This window comes from Stegodyphus dumicola, chromosome 3, assembly GCF_044657685.1.
Source record: "Stegodyphus dumicola isolate Sdum_Otavi_A_Nest chromosome 3, ASM4465768v1".
Classification (NCBI taxonomy): domain Eukaryota; kingdom Metazoa; phylum Arthropoda; class Arachnida; order Araneae; family Eresidae; genus Stegodyphus; species Stegodyphus dumicola.
In genome coordinates this window covers 78,578,739-78,600,615 of record NC_140770.1, presented here as the reverse complement: position 1 = coordinate 78,600,615, position 21,877 = coordinate 78,578,739, and the positions used below count along the sequence as shown (strand labels likewise).

Sequence of the window (21,877 nt, the reverse complement as noted above, 5' to 3'; positions counted from 1 at the left end):
CTGGAGTGATGTGGATGACAGAATGGTGAAACGTCGTGTTCTCAGATGAGTCATGCTTCTGTTTATCCAGTGACGTGGAGACAGATCAAATCCGGAAGTAACTGTGGAATGCCCCACCGTGCGGCAATGTGGTTTGGGGCGCTATTGCCTACGATTCCAGGTCACCTCCTAGTTCGTATTCAGGGCACTATGACGGCTCAATGATACTTGGATAATGTACTGTGGCTGGTGGCAATCCCCTACCTTCAGGGCTGCCTAATGCAAATTTTCAGCAGGATAACGCCCGACCACACAGTGCTCACATGTGCCAACATGCTCTGCAAGGTATACAAATGCTTCCCTGGCCACCATACTCTCCTGACCTGTCACCAATCGAACATGTGTGGGATATGATTGGATGCCATTTGCCTAAAGTCTGCCCTTGCCTTGTTCAGAAGATGAACTGTGGCAAATTGTTGAAAGGGAATGGACAGCCATTCCTCAGGACACAATCTGCACTCTTATTGACTCTATGCCTAGACGTGTTTCTTCATGCACCGCTGTCCGCAGTGGTTCTACATCCTACTGAGCTGACGCCGTTCTCGCTCTGTATTCTGACTATCATTTTGAAATAAAGATTACTTATTGCTGCTTGCTGTCTCTTTTTTCCAAATTTCATCACTTTCTGACCACTCCTTGGTGTAGCATTTTCAATGACAAGCAGTGTGTTAAAGGAGACTCCAGTAGATATAGGGTGCTACGCAATTGGATCTGAATCTTTAATTCATGCACTTTTTGGAGAAACGACAACAAAGAGAGAAAATCACAAACGCTATGAAGCGAACATTAGAAGCCTGAGAGGTGATTTTTCTAGACTACTAATCATCTTGGAACAGTCGAAGATTTATGGACCAGTAGTCAGTTTACAGCCTGGACCATGGATAGAAGAACTAAGGCATAAAATTATCCACACATCTGATGTAGGAAAAAAGGATTTGAAAATACAAGCTCTTATTGTAGCTGTAGCAGGTACTCTGTTAACTGGAAGAATTCAGAAATTAGAAAATGGGCTGACTACTGTGGAATCACTACTTGAATGGACAACCATGGGAAAGATAAAAGATAACGTGTCAGAAAGAAACTCCTTGTCCACGTCATCAACAATAATGTCGATGTTGACTCACAGCAGTAACTTGTGGAAGCTAGAATCACTAGGAATTACAGATTCTAAAGAAAATAAAACTGATTCAGAGTTAGAAGAAACAGTGTGGGATCACTTTCATAAGACTCCGAAGAATTTGGATGATCGATATGAAGTCAATTTACCTTGGATCAACGATAAAGAAGCTTTATGGAGTAACAGAGAAGTTGTTGAAAAATTATTGATTTCCACGACAAAGAAGCTCATGTTGAAAGATAAATTTGAAACATACAATGCAGTGTTCGAAGAGTGGCTCGAATCTGGAGTAATAGAAGAAGTAACAGAAGAAGAGGAACGAGTTAACAATCATTATCTTTCCCACAGACCTGCCTTCAAAGATAACTTTACAACAGCAGTAAGGCCTGTATTTGACGTTTCATGCAAGCAAAAGGATTTCCTGTCACTTAACGACTGTTTAGCAAAAAGGTCAAAATTTAATTGAATTAATACCTAGATTGCTTTTTGAATTTAGGCAAGGGAAAATAGGGATTATCTCAGTTATTAAAAGAGCTTTTCTCCAAATATCTGTTCAAAGATCTGATCGTGATTTCTTAAGATTCCTATGGTAGAAAAACTCGGAACAAAAGGAAATAAGAAAATTTCGCCATTGCAAAGTAGTCTTCAGACTAAAATGCAGTCCGTTTCCTTTAGGAGCAGTGATCAACTCTCATTTAGACCAATGTGAACCTCATGTAGACCAATTTGAAGGAAGTGGCTACAAAATTGAAAAATTCCTTCTATGTTGACAACCGTGTCACTTCAGCGAATTTGAATGAAGAAGCAGAATACTTTATTGCAAAATCAACTCAGTTAATGGTAAGTGCTAACTTTGACATAAGAGGGTGGGAACAAGCAGAACTGAGCAGTGAAAAATCTACAATGAGCGAACCATGGAAAGTACCTGGTCCTCTGTGGAATAAATATGAAGATTCTCTGTTTTGTGACGTCCCTATCGACTTGATTGATCTCTCAGTGACAAGACGAAACGTACTATCAATTGTACAGAGAGTTTTTGACCCAATAGATTTCACCTGCGCTTTTACACTCCTTCCAAAGTTATACTTGCAAAAGAGCTTGGAAACTAAATTGAGCTGGGATGCAGAGCTACCTGAAGATATCAAATGAAAATTCTTGAAGTGGGTCAAAGAATTGCCCTTGCTATCATCTGTAGATTCCCAGACTACTTCTGCTGACAGAAGGACAATCTTTTAGTTATCATACATTTGCCAATGCTTCACAGGGATGTTATGCAAGTGCAGTATATTTGAGAAGTCAAAATAAAGACAGCAAAGTGACTCTAGTGCAAGCCAAAGCCCGAGTAGCTCCTTTGAAAAAAATAAGTATACCATGACTTGAAATGCTTGCTTGTCTTAATGGGATGCAAGTAGCCTCATTTGTCAAGAAGAACCTTAAAGTCCAAATTTCAAAGGAATATTACTGGACCGACTCTTCAACAGCACTATTCTGGGTAAAGAACGTAGAAGTTTGGAGCACTTTTGCAAATAACAGAGTTTCAGAAATTAGAATCCTATCGGACTGTGAAAATTGGCGGAAAACCCAGCCGATATGCCATCAAGAGGATGTTCTGTGAAAAAACTCATTGAATCAAGATGGTGGAAGGACCCACCTTGGTTGGCACTGCCGGAAGAAGAATGGCCTCATTCTATCCCAATCGATAATAAAGAAGAGGTTAATACTGAAAAACGTAAAGCAGTTATAGTTTCGTTAAGAAATGTTAGCAATATGTCTTCACAATTCTTTGGCTATTTTTCAAAGTGTAAGAAAATACTTAGAATGACTGGGTGGACACACAGATTCATAGGAAATACCCGAAAGAGGAAAGAAGAGAAACAGGAGAGTTAAAAGTTTACGAATTGACAAGGGCTGAGAAATCTATTGCGATGATTATTCAACATGATTCTCTTTCATTGGATGATATTAAGAAGCTGAAGTCAATAAGTGTGTTCAAAGATTACAAAGGCATTTTATGTGTCAAGTCTAGGTTGATTGAAAGGAAAGACCATGAAAATTTTATTTATCCGATGTTAATTCTGAAGAATCATAAGATTGTGGAGAAATTGATAATTGATAAACATCTGTCTATGTCTCATGCAGGAATTCATGTACTGATTAGAGAGACGTTTTGGATACTGAAAAGCAGAGTTACGATTCGAAATGCTTTATATGCATGTGTCAGGTGCAGGAGGAATGGAAGTAAACGACTACAGACTGTGCCTGCTACTCTACCAGAAAACAGAGTTAGAGATTCTCGTGTTTTCGAGATTGTAGGCATTGATTTGGCTGGTCCATTAATTTTGAAGGATAAAAGAAAAGCTTGGATTTTACTTTTCACGTGTGCTGTTTTCAGGGCGATTCATTTGGAACTGATTTTGTCCCTTTCAACTCAAGGATTTTTACTTGGCCTTAGAAGATTTAGTGCCCATAGAGGAAGGCCATCGATAATTTATAGTGACAAGGGAAGCAATTTTGTTGGATCCAATAATCTCCTGAGATCGATTAACTGGAATACCATTGAGCTAGAAGCCGCCACAAACAAGATCGATCTGAAGTTCAGTCCATCCGCAGCACGATGGTGGGGCGGCAGTCTTTTGGGAACGACTTGTTCAAATGATTAAGAAGCTTTTGCGTTGCGTCCTAGGCCAGCCGTGTCTGACTTATGAAAAATTGATGAGTGTGGTGTGCGACTGCGAAGCTACTGTGAATGCCAGACCACTCACTTATGTTACAGAGGACACTGATGATCTCATCCCTTTGACACCGTCCTTGTTTTGAGGTGAAATTCCAGTCTTTGCAGTTCCTGACTTGGATCATCTTGATAAAGTTGATTTCAACAAGAGACTGAGACATTTGCAGAATTTATGAAAGCTCTTGAGAAAGAGATTTAGAAATGAATATCTCGGCCTGCTAGTGCAACGTCCATCTACAGTGCCGATTTCTCAACAGATAAAAATCGGGGGCATAGTTCTTATCGAATGTGATGACAAACGCAAAGTGATGTGGCCTCTAGCAAAAGTGAAACCCCGGAAAAGACGGCAACATTTGAGTAGTTTGTGTCAAAACCATGTCTGGAGAATTAGTTCTACAAATCCAGAGAATATTTCCTCTTGAAATACCTTCATCTTTGGAGTCAGATGAGGCAAATGAAACTGAGACACAGGGTGAAGGCAGTTTAGTTTCAAAATTGCCAAAGAATAATTCATCTACAGATTTATCAAAAGACATTAAGACTGTCGTGACTAGAAGTGGACGACAAATCAAAATACCATCTAGATTTCTAACCTGAAAAATACTTTAAGAGTTATTTTAGAGTAGAAACTTAAAAACTTAATTTTTTCTTTTGTTTACTATTTAGCCTTAATATTCGTATGGGCATTATTTTTTTATATTTTGTTTTTATTGATTAAGTATATGTCATCAAACAAAAGGTGGGAGTATTATTAGAACCCAGCCTCAGTTGTTATCTTTCTTTTCATAGTTTGTCACTGTAAGAGTGGCAACCATGTGATCTTTGTTGTAGTTCTACGGACTTTGAAAATAAATATGACACCTTGGAATTTTATATGTAAAGTTATTTAAGTTTATTAGGAAAATGGAGAACAGTTAGTTCAAAAAAATCTTGAATAGCCACAACTGGTACGCTATGGACGTGTCCAGGTGTATATCAGCTGAGATTTGCCATATGGACCAACCTGCCCTTCTCATTCTGATCAGCATACCCCTCATAGAATTGTCTGTCTGCTGAAACTGTCTCTATTGATGATGACCTGCCTTCTCTTCTATTACATGCAACCTCTGAATCAAGAAAATGTTTCTTATGATGATTTCTCTAGCAGAAATAATGGCACGAAAATCGAACATTCTGCAGGTTCCTTTCCTTGTATCTTTTTTAACCTATACATTTAACATCATTCGCATAACTCGTTGACATGCATCTATCCTGAAATTTGCATAATTTTCGTGCCACTCCTTCTTGGTGTTCTGTTTTCAGTGTATTAAGATTTGAGAACTTTATTAAATTTACCAACAAAATTTTTGTTACAAATATTATACAAAAGTTACACTATTGTACAGAAATGATGAATTTACCTATACACGGCAAAGGAGCTACTTTATATTCTCCAACTCCTTCTCCAGAAACTTTTTCATAAAATCCACCATCTGACAATTTTCCAACCACTGGTCCACATTTACTGAAAGCGACATACAAATTAGTCCTTAACAAGCCTTTTATGAAATAATAAATGAAACTGAATTTAATGGTTTGCTTTATGTCTGTTTAAATTTGTTTTATTAATGACTTTTATGTTAACTATTAATTGAAGGAAAATTAATGGAATAACTAAGGAATTTTTTAAAGAACATATTAACATTTATTTTAACTAAAAGAAGTTTGATATACAGTGAAGTTAACCCTTTGACGCATGTTATATTATTTTTATAATTTTTTTAACTAAAAACTTCAATAATACAAAATTGAAAAAAAAAAAAAAAAGGAAAATGCACACAAAGTACAGATATATATTCGAATAAATTTACAGAAAGATACTGTTTTTTCTTCATCTTGTATCGTAATAATTCAAAAGAATTAATGTAAATTAAAAGAGATTGAATATTATGATCTTAGAGACAAGTAATATAGGAATTTAAAAAAATCTACACTTGCCCATTGTTCTGTGGGTGGTGGTCACACTGTGAAACCATCTCACGTCTAGGACTTAACTTACTGAGGTACTTAAAATTCCCCCCCCCTAAAGTTAGACTGTTACATTAAAAAAACCTGATTAGATTTCACTAACAGCTTGGGCAGAGCATGTTAATATCTACTAATTAGCCCCAAGCAAATGAAATCTGCCAAATTTTTCACTTTCACAAAAATATGCTTTGGAAGGTTTAAGAGCATGTAAATAGATTTTACCAGAAAATTTCAAGTACTGTTCTCTGCTACTTGTTCTCTCTCAGAGAAAGTAGAAAAGAATGATAAGGTCATTTTAAATTTCATAATTTCTGACTGCTTCAGTTAAAAATTTTTGCTTCTCTTCTTAATTAAATTGACAAACAGTGGTTTAAGGAGGTAAGAATGTAAAGAGTAGGAAAAATGTTCTAAAATTGGAAATGAAAACTAGAATATATGAGTTATATTGAAAGTAATGCAAACGTTTACCTAACTTTCTTATTAATTGACATACATTATTCAAATTATCCATATTTACAGAGCAATTCTTTCTCTAGAATAACCCTTCTTTTTCACATAACTAACGGATATCATGCAGATGCAAAGGGCAATCGTTAGTTCAGATGATTGCAGAGGATAGATAAAGGTTGTCGGACATCCACAAAAGGCTACTCTGCTTATGGAGATGATGCCAAGGACAAGAGCAATATGCATAGATGAATGAAGAAGTTTAAAGGGGAAAACTAACATTGAAATTAAACCATGCAGAGGGAAACTATCAACAAAAACCATGGATATGAATTGTCATAGACCATTATCATACACCGTGATTCACCAAAATTATACATATTTGACAACAAATCAGGCAATCATCAACAAATTAGGATGGTCTGTGGTCCCACCTAGTAGACCAGATCTCTCACCCCCAGGCTTCTGTCTCTTTGATCCAAAGAAAGTGAGTCTTAGGGGACAATGATCTGATAACACCGACAAAGTGGCTATGAAGAAGCAGGTACAGCAGTGCACACTTGAATTTTATGAGGATTTGAAAGTAGGATTCATTGTTTGTGACAGAAACTACATTGAATAGTACTTTTGCACTGAGAAAGAAATGCTACACATACAAGCAGAATTCAAATAATATATACCAATTAATAAAAAGTCATGTCAGCTTTCCATCAATTTTGGTAAAATCCTAATGGAATAGCTAAAAGGAAAATTAAAAGAACATTTTTCCATAGCAGAAATGAAAAAACTTTTTCCTCTTACAATTTAAAATATTACCAAAAAAATAGGGACATGAAAAATCCCAGAGATTCATTTTTATCACTGTGTGAAAGTATGACAGACAACAATATAAAATTACTTTTGTGCACTAAGAATCTTAAAAAAATAAATAAATAAATAAATAAAAAATAAAAATAAAAAAGAGATGAAAAGCAATTACCAAACTCACTCATTGTGTGATATTTGAATAGAAAGGTCAAAGAAAACAAAAAATCAAATTCTAATTAAGCGTATCTCAAATGTATCAAGTGTATTAAACTGGAATGAGATATGCTGATCTAGATGGCTGGAGAAATGTTTAACAAGCACAAAGAAAATCAGTAGGAATGACTGCTATACACAATCGAGCATTATCCAGTTGAAATGTAAGCCTGAAGTGCATCGAAAGGAAAAGCAACATGACAGGGCTTAGAATATAACTGATGTACTGCTGTGCTGTAAGGGTGTCACGGATGACAACCAAAGGAGTCTGATTATCAAATAAATTCTATGAACAAAAATCACCCCCCCCCCACTGTCAGCCTCTGCAATGGATGACAGCTCAGTATCCAACTGCTGGCCTGAACATCTCCAAACATACCACATTTCCTCACATATCTTCCCCACCCCCAAGTGTTTAGTACTAGATTCTGAAAATTTTAAAAACATTTGCATAATTTTCCCCTTTCTCTATTTCCTATTATACAATATTAGCCCCTCTGAGGGCTAGTTTATTCGTAAATTGTACTTTCTTGATTATTTTTATTTTTATTCAATGTATTCAATTTGTATTTGAATTTTATATTTGCATTTCATCCATTTTATTTTCTGTGTTAATCTACCCAGATGTGACTGGTGTTCTCAGACTTAAGAAACTTTCCAACTTTACCTGTTCACAACTTACTGTTATTTCAAATTTACTGCAATTACTTACGTTTCATACATTATTCAAATTATCCATATTTACAGAGCAATTCTTTCTCTAGAATAACCCTTCTTTTTCACATAACTAATGGATATCATGCAGATGCAAAGGACAATCATTAGTCCAGATGATTGCAGAGGATAGATAAAGGTTGTCGGACATCCACAAGAGGCTACTCTGCTTATGGAGATGATGCCAAGGACAAGAGCAATATGCATAGATGAATGAAGAATTTAAAGGGAAAAACTAACATTGAAATTAAACCAATACTGTAACCTTCTCTACTGCTAATGTGTTTGATCCCTTGAGATTTAGATCTTTTGTTTGATCCCTTCTCCTTCGTTTCTCTGATGCCTCTCTTAGGAAATGGGTCAATACTCATTCATATGAAGTGCCCCTGGTGGATAACAAGGTAACTGAGCTGGATATATCAGGCAGAGGAGCACGACATGTCTGGCACACTTACCATCAGATATCAGTTATGATCTTACAGTAACCATATTTTTCGGAAATTAAATTACTCACACATATTTCCCCTCTAGACATTTAGATCATAAAATAAGTTAAAAGGGGAAGGAATCATGAAGAAATACTATCTTCGCTGGCCATCATGGCTCAATTCAAAGTGAGACTCATCGATCGCTGACAGCAATTCTACTCAAGTCTGCAAGATTCTGGATTAAACAAGATCAGCATTACTGTAACTCTGCTTGTCATTATGCACAGGTTAAGGGTAGTCAGCACAACAGGGTTTGTGAGCACAAAATTCCATTCTCTAAATAGACTGCCAACAGTGCATCCCAGCTGCATATCAAATCAATATTAATGTTGAATCAGATGCTGCAACAGCCATTCTGATGATGCCTCTATCCTGTTGTCTTCCTGAATTGACCACTGCCTTCTTGACACTGTGCTCTGCGATAATTCAACTATTTCTCCCAATGGCATCACTTCGACCTGAGCATTTAGGCGATTCTTCAATTTGACCACTCTGCTTCTTTTAGACCTACTGCACATACTCGCTCAACTAGTGATGTATACTTCTATTGCGCATGAATCCATTTGTGAGGTATTGATACAATCAAATTTATTAGATGAAATCAAATTAGAATTAATTTATGACCTAGCGGAAGAATTTCTCTTCTTTTATACACCAACTGAACGTTTAGCTGCAATAATCGGTAGTTCCATTTATTAATTCCTTAACTTCCAAAATTCAATCATTTGCATGGTGGATTGAATGATATTCATATGTGAAATTTTCTTACAGTCATATAAATGTTTTTGATGCATCTCCTCCAACTTAATGCGCATTAGTGTATTTCATTTTTCCAAAGATCTTCATACGAGTTTGCTTATGCCCCAAGTCTTAGTGATGTAAAAGATATATATGCCAAATTTCAAGAAGATCGGATAATATTTGGGGGTTGCACACATTGATCACTTTATCTCTAACTAGTAAAATTTCTAATACTAAAGTACACTGCGCCAAAAAAAAAAAAGGGGGGGCAATTCTATATCTCTCATTCTACTGGGCCGATTGACGAAATTCAAATTGAGTTTTTCATGTCTCAAAAGCTAGACTTAGGATACATATTAGATTTATATATAGCATTGTTCTAACATAGGTATTTTGCATAAAATCGGACTTTTTCTGAAATAACATACCAATTTTTTTCCATATTTCAATTCTACGACTCAAATTACTGCAATTACTTACTAGACACTAAATTTTGTAAAATTTGATGCGAAATTTAACTGAGAAATTCAAAAATTTATCTTGGCATAATTTTTTCCCTTTGTGCCATGAATAATTCACTTGGCAAACTTCTTAATATATGCCAACCAATTTTCCTATGGTTTTACATTGTGCAGGAGCGGGAAAAAAGTCATATAATTCCTACTTTCAAATAATTTTAGCAGTGTCTAAACCACATTTGATGTTTTTATCACTTTCAACAAATATGCCAAATTTCAAAACGCGCCAATATATAAATTCACGTATATCTTTGGAAATTTAAATAAAAAACTGTAATTTTTTGCAGGTATGCTTAGAAATACGTCTTTTTTAATATAATGGCAAAAATTTTATAGATTATAATTCAAAAATTTTTTGGAAAAATTATTTAAAAATACAAATTTTGAAAATAAATCATAAAAAATGGGTGAATTTTATTTGAACCTGAATTTCCAAATGTGAAAGGAAGAATCAAATAAGTTTAATAAAAAAAAAAGAGAGATTAATAAATATATACCACACTCAATTAACATTGAAGAGCTAAAATTTTGAGGTTTTTTTTTTTTTTTTTTTTTTTTTTCCCAAAAATTACTCGTATCATTTTTACAAAACTTGGTAATTTAGCATAATTTGAGTCATAGAATTGAAATATGGAAAAAAATTGCTATGTTATATCAGAAAAAGTCCTATTTTGTGTCAAAATACCTATATTAGATGCTGTATATAAATCTAATACATATCCCAAATCGCGCTTTTGAGACATGAAAAGCACAAGTTGAATTTCATCAATCGGGCCAGTAGAACGAGAAATATAGAATTGTCCCCCCCTTTTTTTTGTGCAGTGTACATTTTACTAATGTACTATAGCATCTGATATGGCATTGATCTAAGGATCATGCTCCAGAAATGAAAGAGAATTCAAACAAACACTGTTACAGTTGCTTTACCGTCATCATTGAAAGGAGTATTGTGACATACCATCAAATGGTCCTGACATCCAGATTTTTCTGAAGTTCTGAAGCCTGTGGTCTTCACTTGATAAAAATGCATATACAGCAATGTTGGATGAACAAGGTCCCATTCAAGATTTTCTAGAAGAACAGCAAGTGAAAATGATTAACTACTTCCAAAATGTCCTAAAAGAAGAAAGTCGTCAAAGAGAAGACTACAAAGAGATTACAACTCTTACTCTTGTACCTATGGAGGCTGGTCTCAAAACGACTTCAATTTCAGGATCCCAGGGGATCTGCATCAAACAAGGTGGATGGCAAAGGCAATATATGCACTTAAAATTATTCTCTTTACTAAATTACTGAATATTTCTCAATTAGAATTGAAAGGAATAAAAGAGGTTGCACATTTTATCAGCCACATATATGTTCGCTATTAGCACTAGGCAGTTTTAAGTTGATGGGCTGCAAGAATGATTTGGATATGATACAACTTCTGATCACTTATCCAGATGCAGACATCAAAAAGTGCCCTCGCAATTGCTCAGAGACAGCTTTAGTATCTGAAGTATCTGTCAGAAACAAACATAGAATTGGATTTTTCAAATGAATGCTGATAAGGAAAATTTAACTAAAAATTTAGAAACCAAAGCTGCATAGAAAAAGGAAGTGGAATGATTAGAAAAAACATAGTTTTTGAAGCAAAAGACATCAGTCATTTCATTACTAAAAATAGAAAGATGCTCTTTGAATTGTTTGGGATCTACGACATGACAGAATGCTGCTGTGATTTTCTAAGAAGCCATGTGAACATGCTTAAGGTGGTCAGTGATACGGCAAAAAGAGGAATTGCTCTGTTAAAAAAGTTTAAATAACCGGTCAGGAACAAACAACAAAAACAATTTTTGTTGAGGGTACTCGAGCATCAAAGAAAAATCAAACAAAACAAGGGATTGCAAAGTTGTTTAATTAAAAAATGATTCAAAGTTGAGGCCATAAAAGCTGATTAATTTAACACATATTTGCCTATCATACTACCTATTAATCTTAGTGTCTAGTTTTAATATTATTTTAAGTTTGTGCTTTCTAATTTTCCCAATAAAAAGTAATTAATGTTGAAAAATTGTATTTTTTCACTACTTTTACAAAACTGATCAAAGCGTGCAATCTCTAAACATTATGCAATTTTCCTAAAATTTGGCATGTGTGTCACTAAGACTTGGGCAGTAAGCAAAGTCTGCAATAATTTTATTTTATTTTTTCCCTTACAAAATGAAACACTCTAAATTTGCATGTAAATAATCATTTACTAATCTAATCACCATTTACTTTTTTTCTCCTTTTCCAACATTAATTATAACTGATGGTTAATGATTTAATTATTTAAATTAATATACATGCATAATGTTTTGGCCTCCTCTGTCATTGCGGTGATTTGTACTCAGAGCCGCGCAAAGAGTTAGTTGCATTACAGAATGTAAGGGGAGCAGACATGCCAAAATGTCGGGCGTATTACCACTAATTGAGACACAATAACAAGCCAAACAAATACTAATTCAGAACTCAAACAAAAAACAGAAAAAAAAAAAAAAAACTTTTTGTTGTTTGACTTCTGAATTAGCATTACCGCTAATTGATAAATTGGATCGTATCTGCCAGGTGGCAGAAAACTAGTATGATGTATCAATTTACATGCCAGGTGGCAGAATATGTGTATCATGTACATGCCAGGAGGCATAATGCTTGTAAACATGCCAGGTGGCATGCAGCTTGTAAATAAATTGTAAATAAATGTACAGTAAAATATCTTGGTGTAATAGATCAAGGAATACGCATCAACAACCTTCTGATCATTTGGATACGTACATTTTTCTGGTGATGCTGAATCTGATTTGTGGAGATGACAAATGGACGAAGAAAAGAAGTGAGTTCATGACTGAAAAGCTGGGATTTAATTTTAAAGAAATTTGAGGTAGGCCCTTTTTCATTTTTTCAGTTTTGAGTAGAATTGTTGAATAAAAAAAATTTTTTTGATTATTATAGTTGATAGAATTTAATAATAAAATGGAGGCTATGAATAAGGCAAAGAAGTTGCATATGGTGACATGTAAATTAACTACTAAATTGATGAGTAAAATAGAATCTGCATTGTTAGAAGAGGGTGAATCCTCGAATGAAAAACTAAAAGAATTACTCGAAATGTTACTTGAAAAATCACAGTTGTTAAAACAATATGATTCTGAGATTGAAAAACTTACAGTTACGGAACAGGAGCTAGAAGTAATTTCCACACAGGGATATCAGGAAAGAATTATAAGTTTTAAATGTAAAATTCAGGAAAAATTAAGAAAAAACGCATGTAAGTTAAATCTAGAAATTTTAATAAGGAAATTGTATCTCCGAAGCTGAAAACTTGTGAAGTTAATACTTTAAAATTGCCGAAATTAACGATTACAAAATATTACAGTGATCCTTGTTCTTGCCTTGAATTCTGGAATCAGTTTTGTAATTCCATTCAGCAAAATAAAAATCTCAGTTCGGTTGACACATTTTGTTATTTAAAATCGCTTTTGGAAGGTTTAGCTTTAAATGCTATTAGTGGATTATCATTTACTAGTGAAAACTATACGGTGGCTGTTGATATATACTAAAAAACCGTTTCAGCAGAGATGACCTGCTAACTAATGCGCGTATGAATAAATTGTTGAGTTTAGAACCTGTAAAATATTCTGGAAATATGGCTGCTTTGAGGAAGCTTTATGACGATACAGAAATACAAATAAGAAATTTAAATTCTTTAAATGTTACTAGTGGTTCTTATGGACATTTATTATCCCCTATTTTGTTAAAGTTAATACCCAAAAATTTAACCCTAGAATTCACTAGGAAAAGAAGTGATAATCAAAATTTCAATGTTAATGAACTACTAACGTTCTTGAACTACTAACATTCTTGAAAGTGGAATGTAGGGAAACATCAATGACGTTAGCCCGTTCTAAGAATTTTGATGTAAATGAACCATCAGTACGAAACAAAAGTTCCCATCAAGGTTATTAAAATTAATTTTACATGCATTCTAAAAGAAATGATTACAGTATGAATAAGCAAGGCGTTTCCGTTTTAATTAGTCAATGTGAAACTCCCATTAAATACTGGAAAATATCACATTTTAATCAAAATCGAAAGTTCTCTACCCCGCCTAACAAAGAGAATCAAAATGTCTGCATTTTTTGTTTATCTGCTTGTCACAAGAATCATGATTGCCCACTTGATTTAAAGGCTCGCCGAAAGGCATTAATGGATCGAGGTTTATGTTTCATTTGCTTTTTGAAAGCCATCCAAGGCATTTCTGTGCTCATAAAAATGAAAAGTGCAGACTGTGCAATGTCCAGGGTTTACATACTTCGTTAATATGTGACGCCGCATCGAAGGATTTAAAGATGGATACCTCCAATCAGACAAAACAAACACCTTCGCTCTTATGTAATGAAAATTATAGCAAAATTAAACAGACTTCCATTCTTTTACAGATGCTTTTGCCAACCGTGAGGTGTAGAGGGGTGAGCGAAAAGGTATTATGTTGTGTTTTAGATTCAGGGTCAACAAAGTTGTTCATCTTACGACGAGTGGTTGATTCACTGGGGTTGAAAATTATTAATAAAGAAGTGCTTATTATTTTCACATTTGGATGCAAAGATGCAAAACAGCACTTGTATAATATCATAGAAATAGTATTGCAGAATGTAAACAGTCCCAATAAAAGGATAAAAATTAATGCAATAGTCACTGATTCTATAACACTAGGGAAAGTAAAAGTTCCTTCTCGGTGGATACGAAAGATGGCATTTGAGAAGGGAATAGAATTAGTAGATACTGGTACAAGTAAGGAAATTCAAGTATAAGTTCAGATTATATTTGGAAAATTTTAGGGGAACGAAACATGAAGACTTGTAAAAAATTAGTCGCAACAAAAAGCACTTTCGGTTTCGTAATTCAGAGCAAGGACGGAGGATAAAATTGTAAGGTTGCAAGAGTTAATCATATAACTGTTGTAAATGAGGACTTAGATTACGAAAGAGTTAAAAAATTATGGGAATTAGAAGCAATTGGGATAAATTCAGGTAAAGAAATATCTCGATCAGATAAAGAAATTTTAGAGTCATTTGAACAAAACACAACCTATGAGAATAAAAGGTATGAGACTCGATTATTGTTGGAAAGAGGGTGTTGAAGTTTTAAATAATAATTATGAAATTGCAAAACAGCGCTTACTATTTTTAAATAATAAGTTTCAGAAAAATAGAAAACTATATTTAAAATATAATGAGATAATTAATGAACACTTGAGAGATGGTATAGTGGAGCAGGTAGATAAGTATTTAAATGGTAATTTGAAAACAGAGTATTACATGCCTCATCACGCGGTAGTGTGTGAGCAGAAGGATTCTACAAAGATTCGAATAATTTTGGATGCTTCTTCTAAAAGAAAGGGAAATTTATCACTTAATGATTGTTTGGAAAGCAAACCTAATTTAAATCCCGACTTACTAAGGATTATCATCAAATTCAGGTTACATTCAATCGCGTTTTGTGCCGACATTCAGCATGCATTTTTAGAGGTAGGCTTACCTAAAGAAGATAGGGATTTTTTAAAGTTTTTGTGGATAAATGAAGAAGAGTCAAATCTCGATCACAGTAATCCCAACTTACAAGTTCTCCAACACAATCGAGTCCCTTTCGGGGTCAAGTTCTCGCCTTATTTATTAACAGCTATTGTTAACCAGAGAACAGGGGCTCCATTACCTAGCTGACATGATGTCTGCCTTACACGGATTAAAGCCCCTGCCTCCAGAAGCTATTTATTGTCACTAAGCAAAATAAGTTTACAGTGGCATACAAGGCCTTCAAAAACACAAGGACATAAGTAGCATAGTCATTAATAAACCCTAAAGAAAGCATGTTACAAGTAGTACCTATAGCATTCAAACAATAAACCGAGTATACTTTCATAATTTATATTGCAAACACGAAATACTTTCAAAACTGAGTCCAACTAATTTAAATAAAAAACTATGGTACAAAAAAACAAACAAAATATAATACATCCATTACTGTATTATACACAATTAATTTCAATTAGATTCTGGGACAATGTCAATGATAATTATGATTAAAAGAAGTTGAAAAAAATAAAGTTTTTGAAATTCCCAGACAGTACTTCAGTGATATGTGTTGGAAGTTTATAGAAGTTCACATATTTTCTGATGCCAGTCCCAAGTGTTATGGTGCTGTAGCATATTTTAGATTTGAGAAGAAAAATTAATGTAAAACAAGTTTCATAATGTTGAAACCCCATTTAGCTCCATTAAAAAAGGTAACACTCCCTAGACTTAAACTTTTGGGAACATTAATTTCTGCAAGATTAGGTTTGTATTTGCAATCGATATTTCCGTAGTTTCCGCAGTTAAGGGAAATATATTTCACTGGACTGATTCCCAAATTTGCATTCACTGGATCAAGGGATCTGCCAACGAGTGGAAACAATTTGTTAGAAATCATGTGTTAGAAATCAAGGAGAAAATTAATTTAAACAACTGGTACTTTTGTAGTGGAAAGACCAACCTTGCTGATAAACTTACGAGGGGGGTGAATGCTGAAGCTCTAATTAATGATAGTGATTGGTTTTCTGGGCCACCTTGGCTTTCAGAAGTAGATAATCGACATCACATAACCGAAATAAATCCGAAGCTGACTTGCAAAACGTTAGTGAAGAACGAAAATGTGTTACTTTGAAAACACTTGTGAAATCTACAGAACCGTTACTAAATCTTGAACTGTACGGAAATTTAAACAAAGTTCTGGGAGTAATGGCTTATGTTCTGCACTTCGTGAACAATTGTAAATCCGCTCGTGAAAAGCAATCTGGTGTGCTTGCCACCTATGAGTTAAGGAAGGCTTCAGAATTTATTATAAGAAATGTTCAACTTAATGAATTTCAAGGAAAACCATTCAATTTAGAAAAAATGCATAAAGGTAAACTAAGACAATAATAAACTGCCATATAAAATTTCTTCATATGAATTCAGAATTAAGAACCAATAACTTTGATAACTAAACAATATTATCATGCAATACACTGAACCTGAGATATTACTACAATACAAAACATAAATTTGGTTTAAAAACAAAACCACTCCAAGTAATATAAAAACTCGACATCAGGTTTGCTGGCAACGTGACAGAAATACAGTACAAGAATATGAAAAATTTCAAATTCAAAAACCAAATGCATTCAAAAATAATTCAAAGAAAATTATTATAAAATACTGCCTTAAATGCAAATTTTACAATAGAGAATTCAAGTAAAACCAATCAAATTCAGAAAAACAGGTCAACTATTCAATTCAGAAAAGTGCAAAAAGTTATACAAAATAATTATTCTAGATTAGGTTTGCTGGCATCGTTAAGACAAATGCAAACAAAATGATATATACATGATTAAGAATGATTTCAGTACCATACAACAAATACTATGTGTGTCACAAATAAAACTGACTATTTGTACAATATAACAAAGTAATAGGCTACAAGTAATCATTATAATTTATAAGAGCATAGATGCATTCAATGTCAGATAATGTCTGTTCTATGTAAAACCATTTCTAATTTTAAATCAGTAACATAAGTAGTGGAAACAACAAAATTGAACAATAATAAGCATCAAACACAATAAGTTAAACAATTACCATTAAGCAGTAAAAAAAAAAAAAAAAAAATCTAACAGTCGCTGAAAGTCAATTACTCACTTCCAATAGAGATGATCTGAGAGAATTATTTACAGAAAAATTTAACTCCTGACAGAAAAGCATAATTTTCTTAAATTTCTTACTTTCACTAGTTTTTTAATATCAGATCAGCCCATTTTGGCCTGTGTTGATCTAAAGGTTTATTCAAGTGAAGTTTTTTAGTAAATGAACAGTGAAAGATAAAGTGTTCAGGGTCTCCCAACTCCCCGCAAGAACAAAACTCAGTTGTACGTAGTCCAAATCGAAAGAGATATGTATTAAAAGGTCCACGACCGGTGAAAAATTGAGTATAAAAATTCGAGGTGCTTCTTTGACTGAGTGAAACTTTTGGGAAGAAAGAGAAGACTCGTCTTCCTGTGGAGTCATTATTCCATCTTTCCTGCCATTTCGCAAGCAGTGCATTTAAAGTCTTGCTCTTCAAGTGTGAAAAAGGCAATTTCATTGGATTTTCAATTCTGTTGATATCATTAGCAGCCCATTTAGCTCAAGTATCTGCTTCTTCATTGCCCAGTATGCTAACATGAGCTGGCACCCAGGTAAGAAGTGGTCTTTCAGATGAATTAAATCTTAGTAATTTCTCTTGAATAACTTGTACAATTGGATTTCTATTCGTAATGTCTAAGATAGCCTGCAGACTAGATGATGAATCACTGAAGATCTTAGTCTTGCCCGATAGATTTCTTTTAACATAAGTGAGAGCAGGGTTTATCGCCAAAAGTTCTGCCTGAAAAAACAGTATTTCTGTCATCAAGCCTTCGAGTCCATGTATATACCCTTTGAGTATTGTTAAATACACAAAAGGCACAACCTGTTCCCCCGTTCAGTTTTAGAACCATCTGTAAATAAAGCAACGTCATTGGCTACTGGTGCCGTATAGTATAAATTGACTGCGGATTTGAGTTTTAAAGAGTCAGGATGGCCAAGATTAGATGGAACCCATAGTTCATAATCATTTACTAGGTGATGTTGGTTCCATAAATCTCCATTCAATCGTAATCGTAGGATCCGTCCTAAGAAAGAGTCTCTTTGAGCCTGCAGATCTAATGGAGGTATACCCACCAAAATCTGCAGTGAGGCTGTTGAGGTTGTTCTATAACCTTTGGAAATAAGCAATAGCTGATGCCTCTGTATTGAATTCAGTAAGCCACTCATAGTTTTGTTCATATCAGAACCCCAAATGGAGACTCCGTACAAAAGAACTCTTTCAGTAATTGTTTTATACCACAGTTGCAAGATTTTTGGGGAAGTATCCCAATCAAGGCCCACAGTTTTCGTCATGCCATTCGTAAGAACGGCACATCTCTGTTAAAGATGTTTCACATGGGGAAACCAAGACAGAATATTGCTGATAACAAAACCTAGATATTTCAAAGTGTTTGCACATTTTATGGGATTTCCATGGATTTTTACTGATGGATTTCAACGTATTTTTCTTTTCCTACTGATAAACAACATAGTACTTTTTCTTCGGAGATTCTTAATTTATGCATGTCTGCCCACTCTACAAACTTATCAAACGTTTGTTAAGCTCTTACTTCAATATCCTTTATGCCTGAGATAATTAACAGAAAATCATCGGCATAAGCTTGCAGAGTTACTTGTTTAGTATTTTCAAACATACCAAAGGCCATATTAGCGACCAAGTTCCACAGGGTTGGTCCTAAATGGGAACCCTGTGGACAGCCTCTTTGCAAATCTGACAATGTCAATGATAATTATGATTAAAAGAAGTTGAAAAAAATAAAGTTTTTGAAATTCCCAGACAGTACTTCAGTGATATGTGTTGGAAGTTTATAGAAGTTCACATATTTTCTGATGCCAGTCCCAAGTGTTATGGTGCTGTAGCATATTTTAGATTTGAGAAGAAAAATTAATGTAAAACAAGTTTCATAATGTTGAAACCCCATTTAGCTCCATTAAAAAAGGTAACACTCCCTAGACTTAAACTTTTGGGAACATTAATTTCTGCAAGATTAGGTTTGTATTTGCAATCGATATTTCCGTAGTTTCCGCAGTTAAGGGAAATATATTTCACTGGACTGATTCCCAAATTTGCATTCACTGGATCAAGGGATCTGCCAACGAGTGGAAACAATTTGTTAGAAATCATGTGTTAGAAATCAAGGAGAAAATTAATTTAAACAACTGGTACTTTTGTAGTGGAAAGACCAACCTTGCTGATAAACTTACGAGGGGGGTGAATGCTGAAGCTCTAATTAATGATAGTGATTGGTTTTCTGGGCCACCTTGGCTTTCAGAAGTAGATAATCGACATCACATAACCGAAATAAATCCGAAGCTGACTTGCAAAACGTTAGTGAAGAACGAAAATGTGTTACTTTGAAAACACTTGTGAAATCTACAGAACCGTTACTAAATCTTGAACTGTACGGAAATTTAAACAAAGTTCTGGGAGTAATGGCTTATGTTCTGCACTTCGTGAACAATTGTAAATCTGCTCGTGAAAAGCAATCTGGTGTGCTTGCCACCTATGAGTTAAGGAAGGCTTCAGAATTTATTATAAGAAATGTTCAACTTAATGAATTTTCGGAAGAAATCAAGGCTTTAAAGACAGAACAACCGATTAAAGCTACAAGCAAAATCATTTCACTTAATCCATTTATAGACAAGAACGAAATTTTAAGAATAGGAGGTAGATTAAGAAACACAGAAATTACCAGAGAAAGTAAACATCCCATTATATTGCCAAATAATTATCACTTTATAAAATTAATAACACAGCATTATCACGAAAAACATTAACATGGAGGGTTGCACTTAGTGTTTATACGCAATAAGACAGAAATACTGGATAATAAATGCAAAGAATAAAATTTTTAAATGCATTTTTAAATGCAAAAAGTGTTGCACAGTACGAGCGGCAACATCCACTCTGTTAATGAGAGAATTACCTGCAAGTAGGGTGATTCCAAGTAGAACCTTTTCAAAGGTTGCCGCTGATTATGCCGGCCCATTTGTTGTGAAAATGAAAAGGGGAAGAGGTATAAGACCAATTAAATGCTGTCTGTATTTTCATTTATTTAGCTACAAAGGCTATCCATTTAGAGATTGTCAGCGATTTATCAAGTGAAGCATTTCTAGCTGCTCTAAAACAATTTGCTTCGAGGAGAGGAAAACCTAAAGAAATAAGAAGTGATTGTGGAACTAATTTTATAGGTTCAAATAAAATCCTCAAGGAAGCAGTTTCATCTGTCCAGTCAATCTCAGAATTTCAAAGGTGGTTATCAAATGAAAACATAAGGTGGATATTCAACCTGCCAGCTGCTCCACATCATGGTGGTACATGGGAGGCAGCTGTTAGATCTATGAAGCTACATCTAAAGAAATAAGTTGGAACTCAAATTTTGACTTATGAAGAGTTTCTAACTCTAATTGCAAAAATTGAAGCATGTTTAAATTCGAGACCAATAACACTGGTCTCCAGTCATTCCAATGATTTGACAGCTCTGACTCCTGGACACTTGATTACAGAGACTCCTTTAACAGCTGTTCCGGAACAAGATTTAACTGAAATATGAGTGTCTCCATTGCAGAGATGGCATCTAACACAGCAGATGTTCCAAGGATTAAATTGTATGTACAATGTATCTATCAAATGTACAGTAAAATATCTTGGTGTAATAGATCAAGGAACACGCATCAACAACCTTCTGATCATTTCGATACGTACACATAATAAATATCTATTACCTGTGTTACCTGGCCACATAGTTATGAAGCAGTGGTCTAAAGAGTACCTGTGCCAACTACAGTAGTGCAGCAAATGGAGACAGCCTAGCAGAAATATTCGTCTAAATGACTTAGTTCTTATTAAAGAAGATAATATGCCTTCATTATGTTGGAAACTTGGGCAAGTAATAGAAGTGTTTCCTGGAAGAGACAATAATGTCCGAGTGGTAAGACTAAAAACTGTGCACGGAGACATTAAACATCCTGTTACCAAACTGTGTCTTTTACCAGTTGAAGAACATTAACTTTTAAGTGTTTGGTTCATATTGAATATGTTTTATTATTTTTTTATATTTCTTATTGTACTAATAATTTTAATTGTTTGTTTTAGTTTAACCCTTATAGTTAACTTTTCAATACAATAAGGTAGAAGATTGGTAAATATAATATGTAATTTTGTACTTTTTGAAGATTTTTGTATGTTTTCAGTTTCTATATTTTTCATTTACTTGTTTGCGTATCTGATGATTGTATTAACATGAATGTAATTCATCGGAGGCGGGAGGATGTTTTGGCCTCCTCGGTGGTTGCAGTGATTTATACCTAGAGGGTGCACCGCACAGAGTTAG

At 34.3% G+C, this 21,877-nt stretch overlaps 1 protein-coding gene across 2 annotated transcripts in view; it reads right to left on the bottom strand.

The window, feature by feature from the left end:
* mus302 (mutagen-sensitive 302) overlaps nt 1–21,877 on the bottom strand; it is a 111,818-nt gene that overhangs the window by 28,102 nt on the left and 61,839 nt on the right. For both annotated transcript variants that reach the window (XM_035352201.2, XM_035352202.2), the window contains exon 9: nt 5,288–5,391. In XM_035352201.2, coding sequence (XP_035208092.1) covers nt 5,288–5,391 — 104 coding nt within the window. The remainder of the gene's footprint in view (nt 1–5,287; nt 5,392–21,877) is intronic.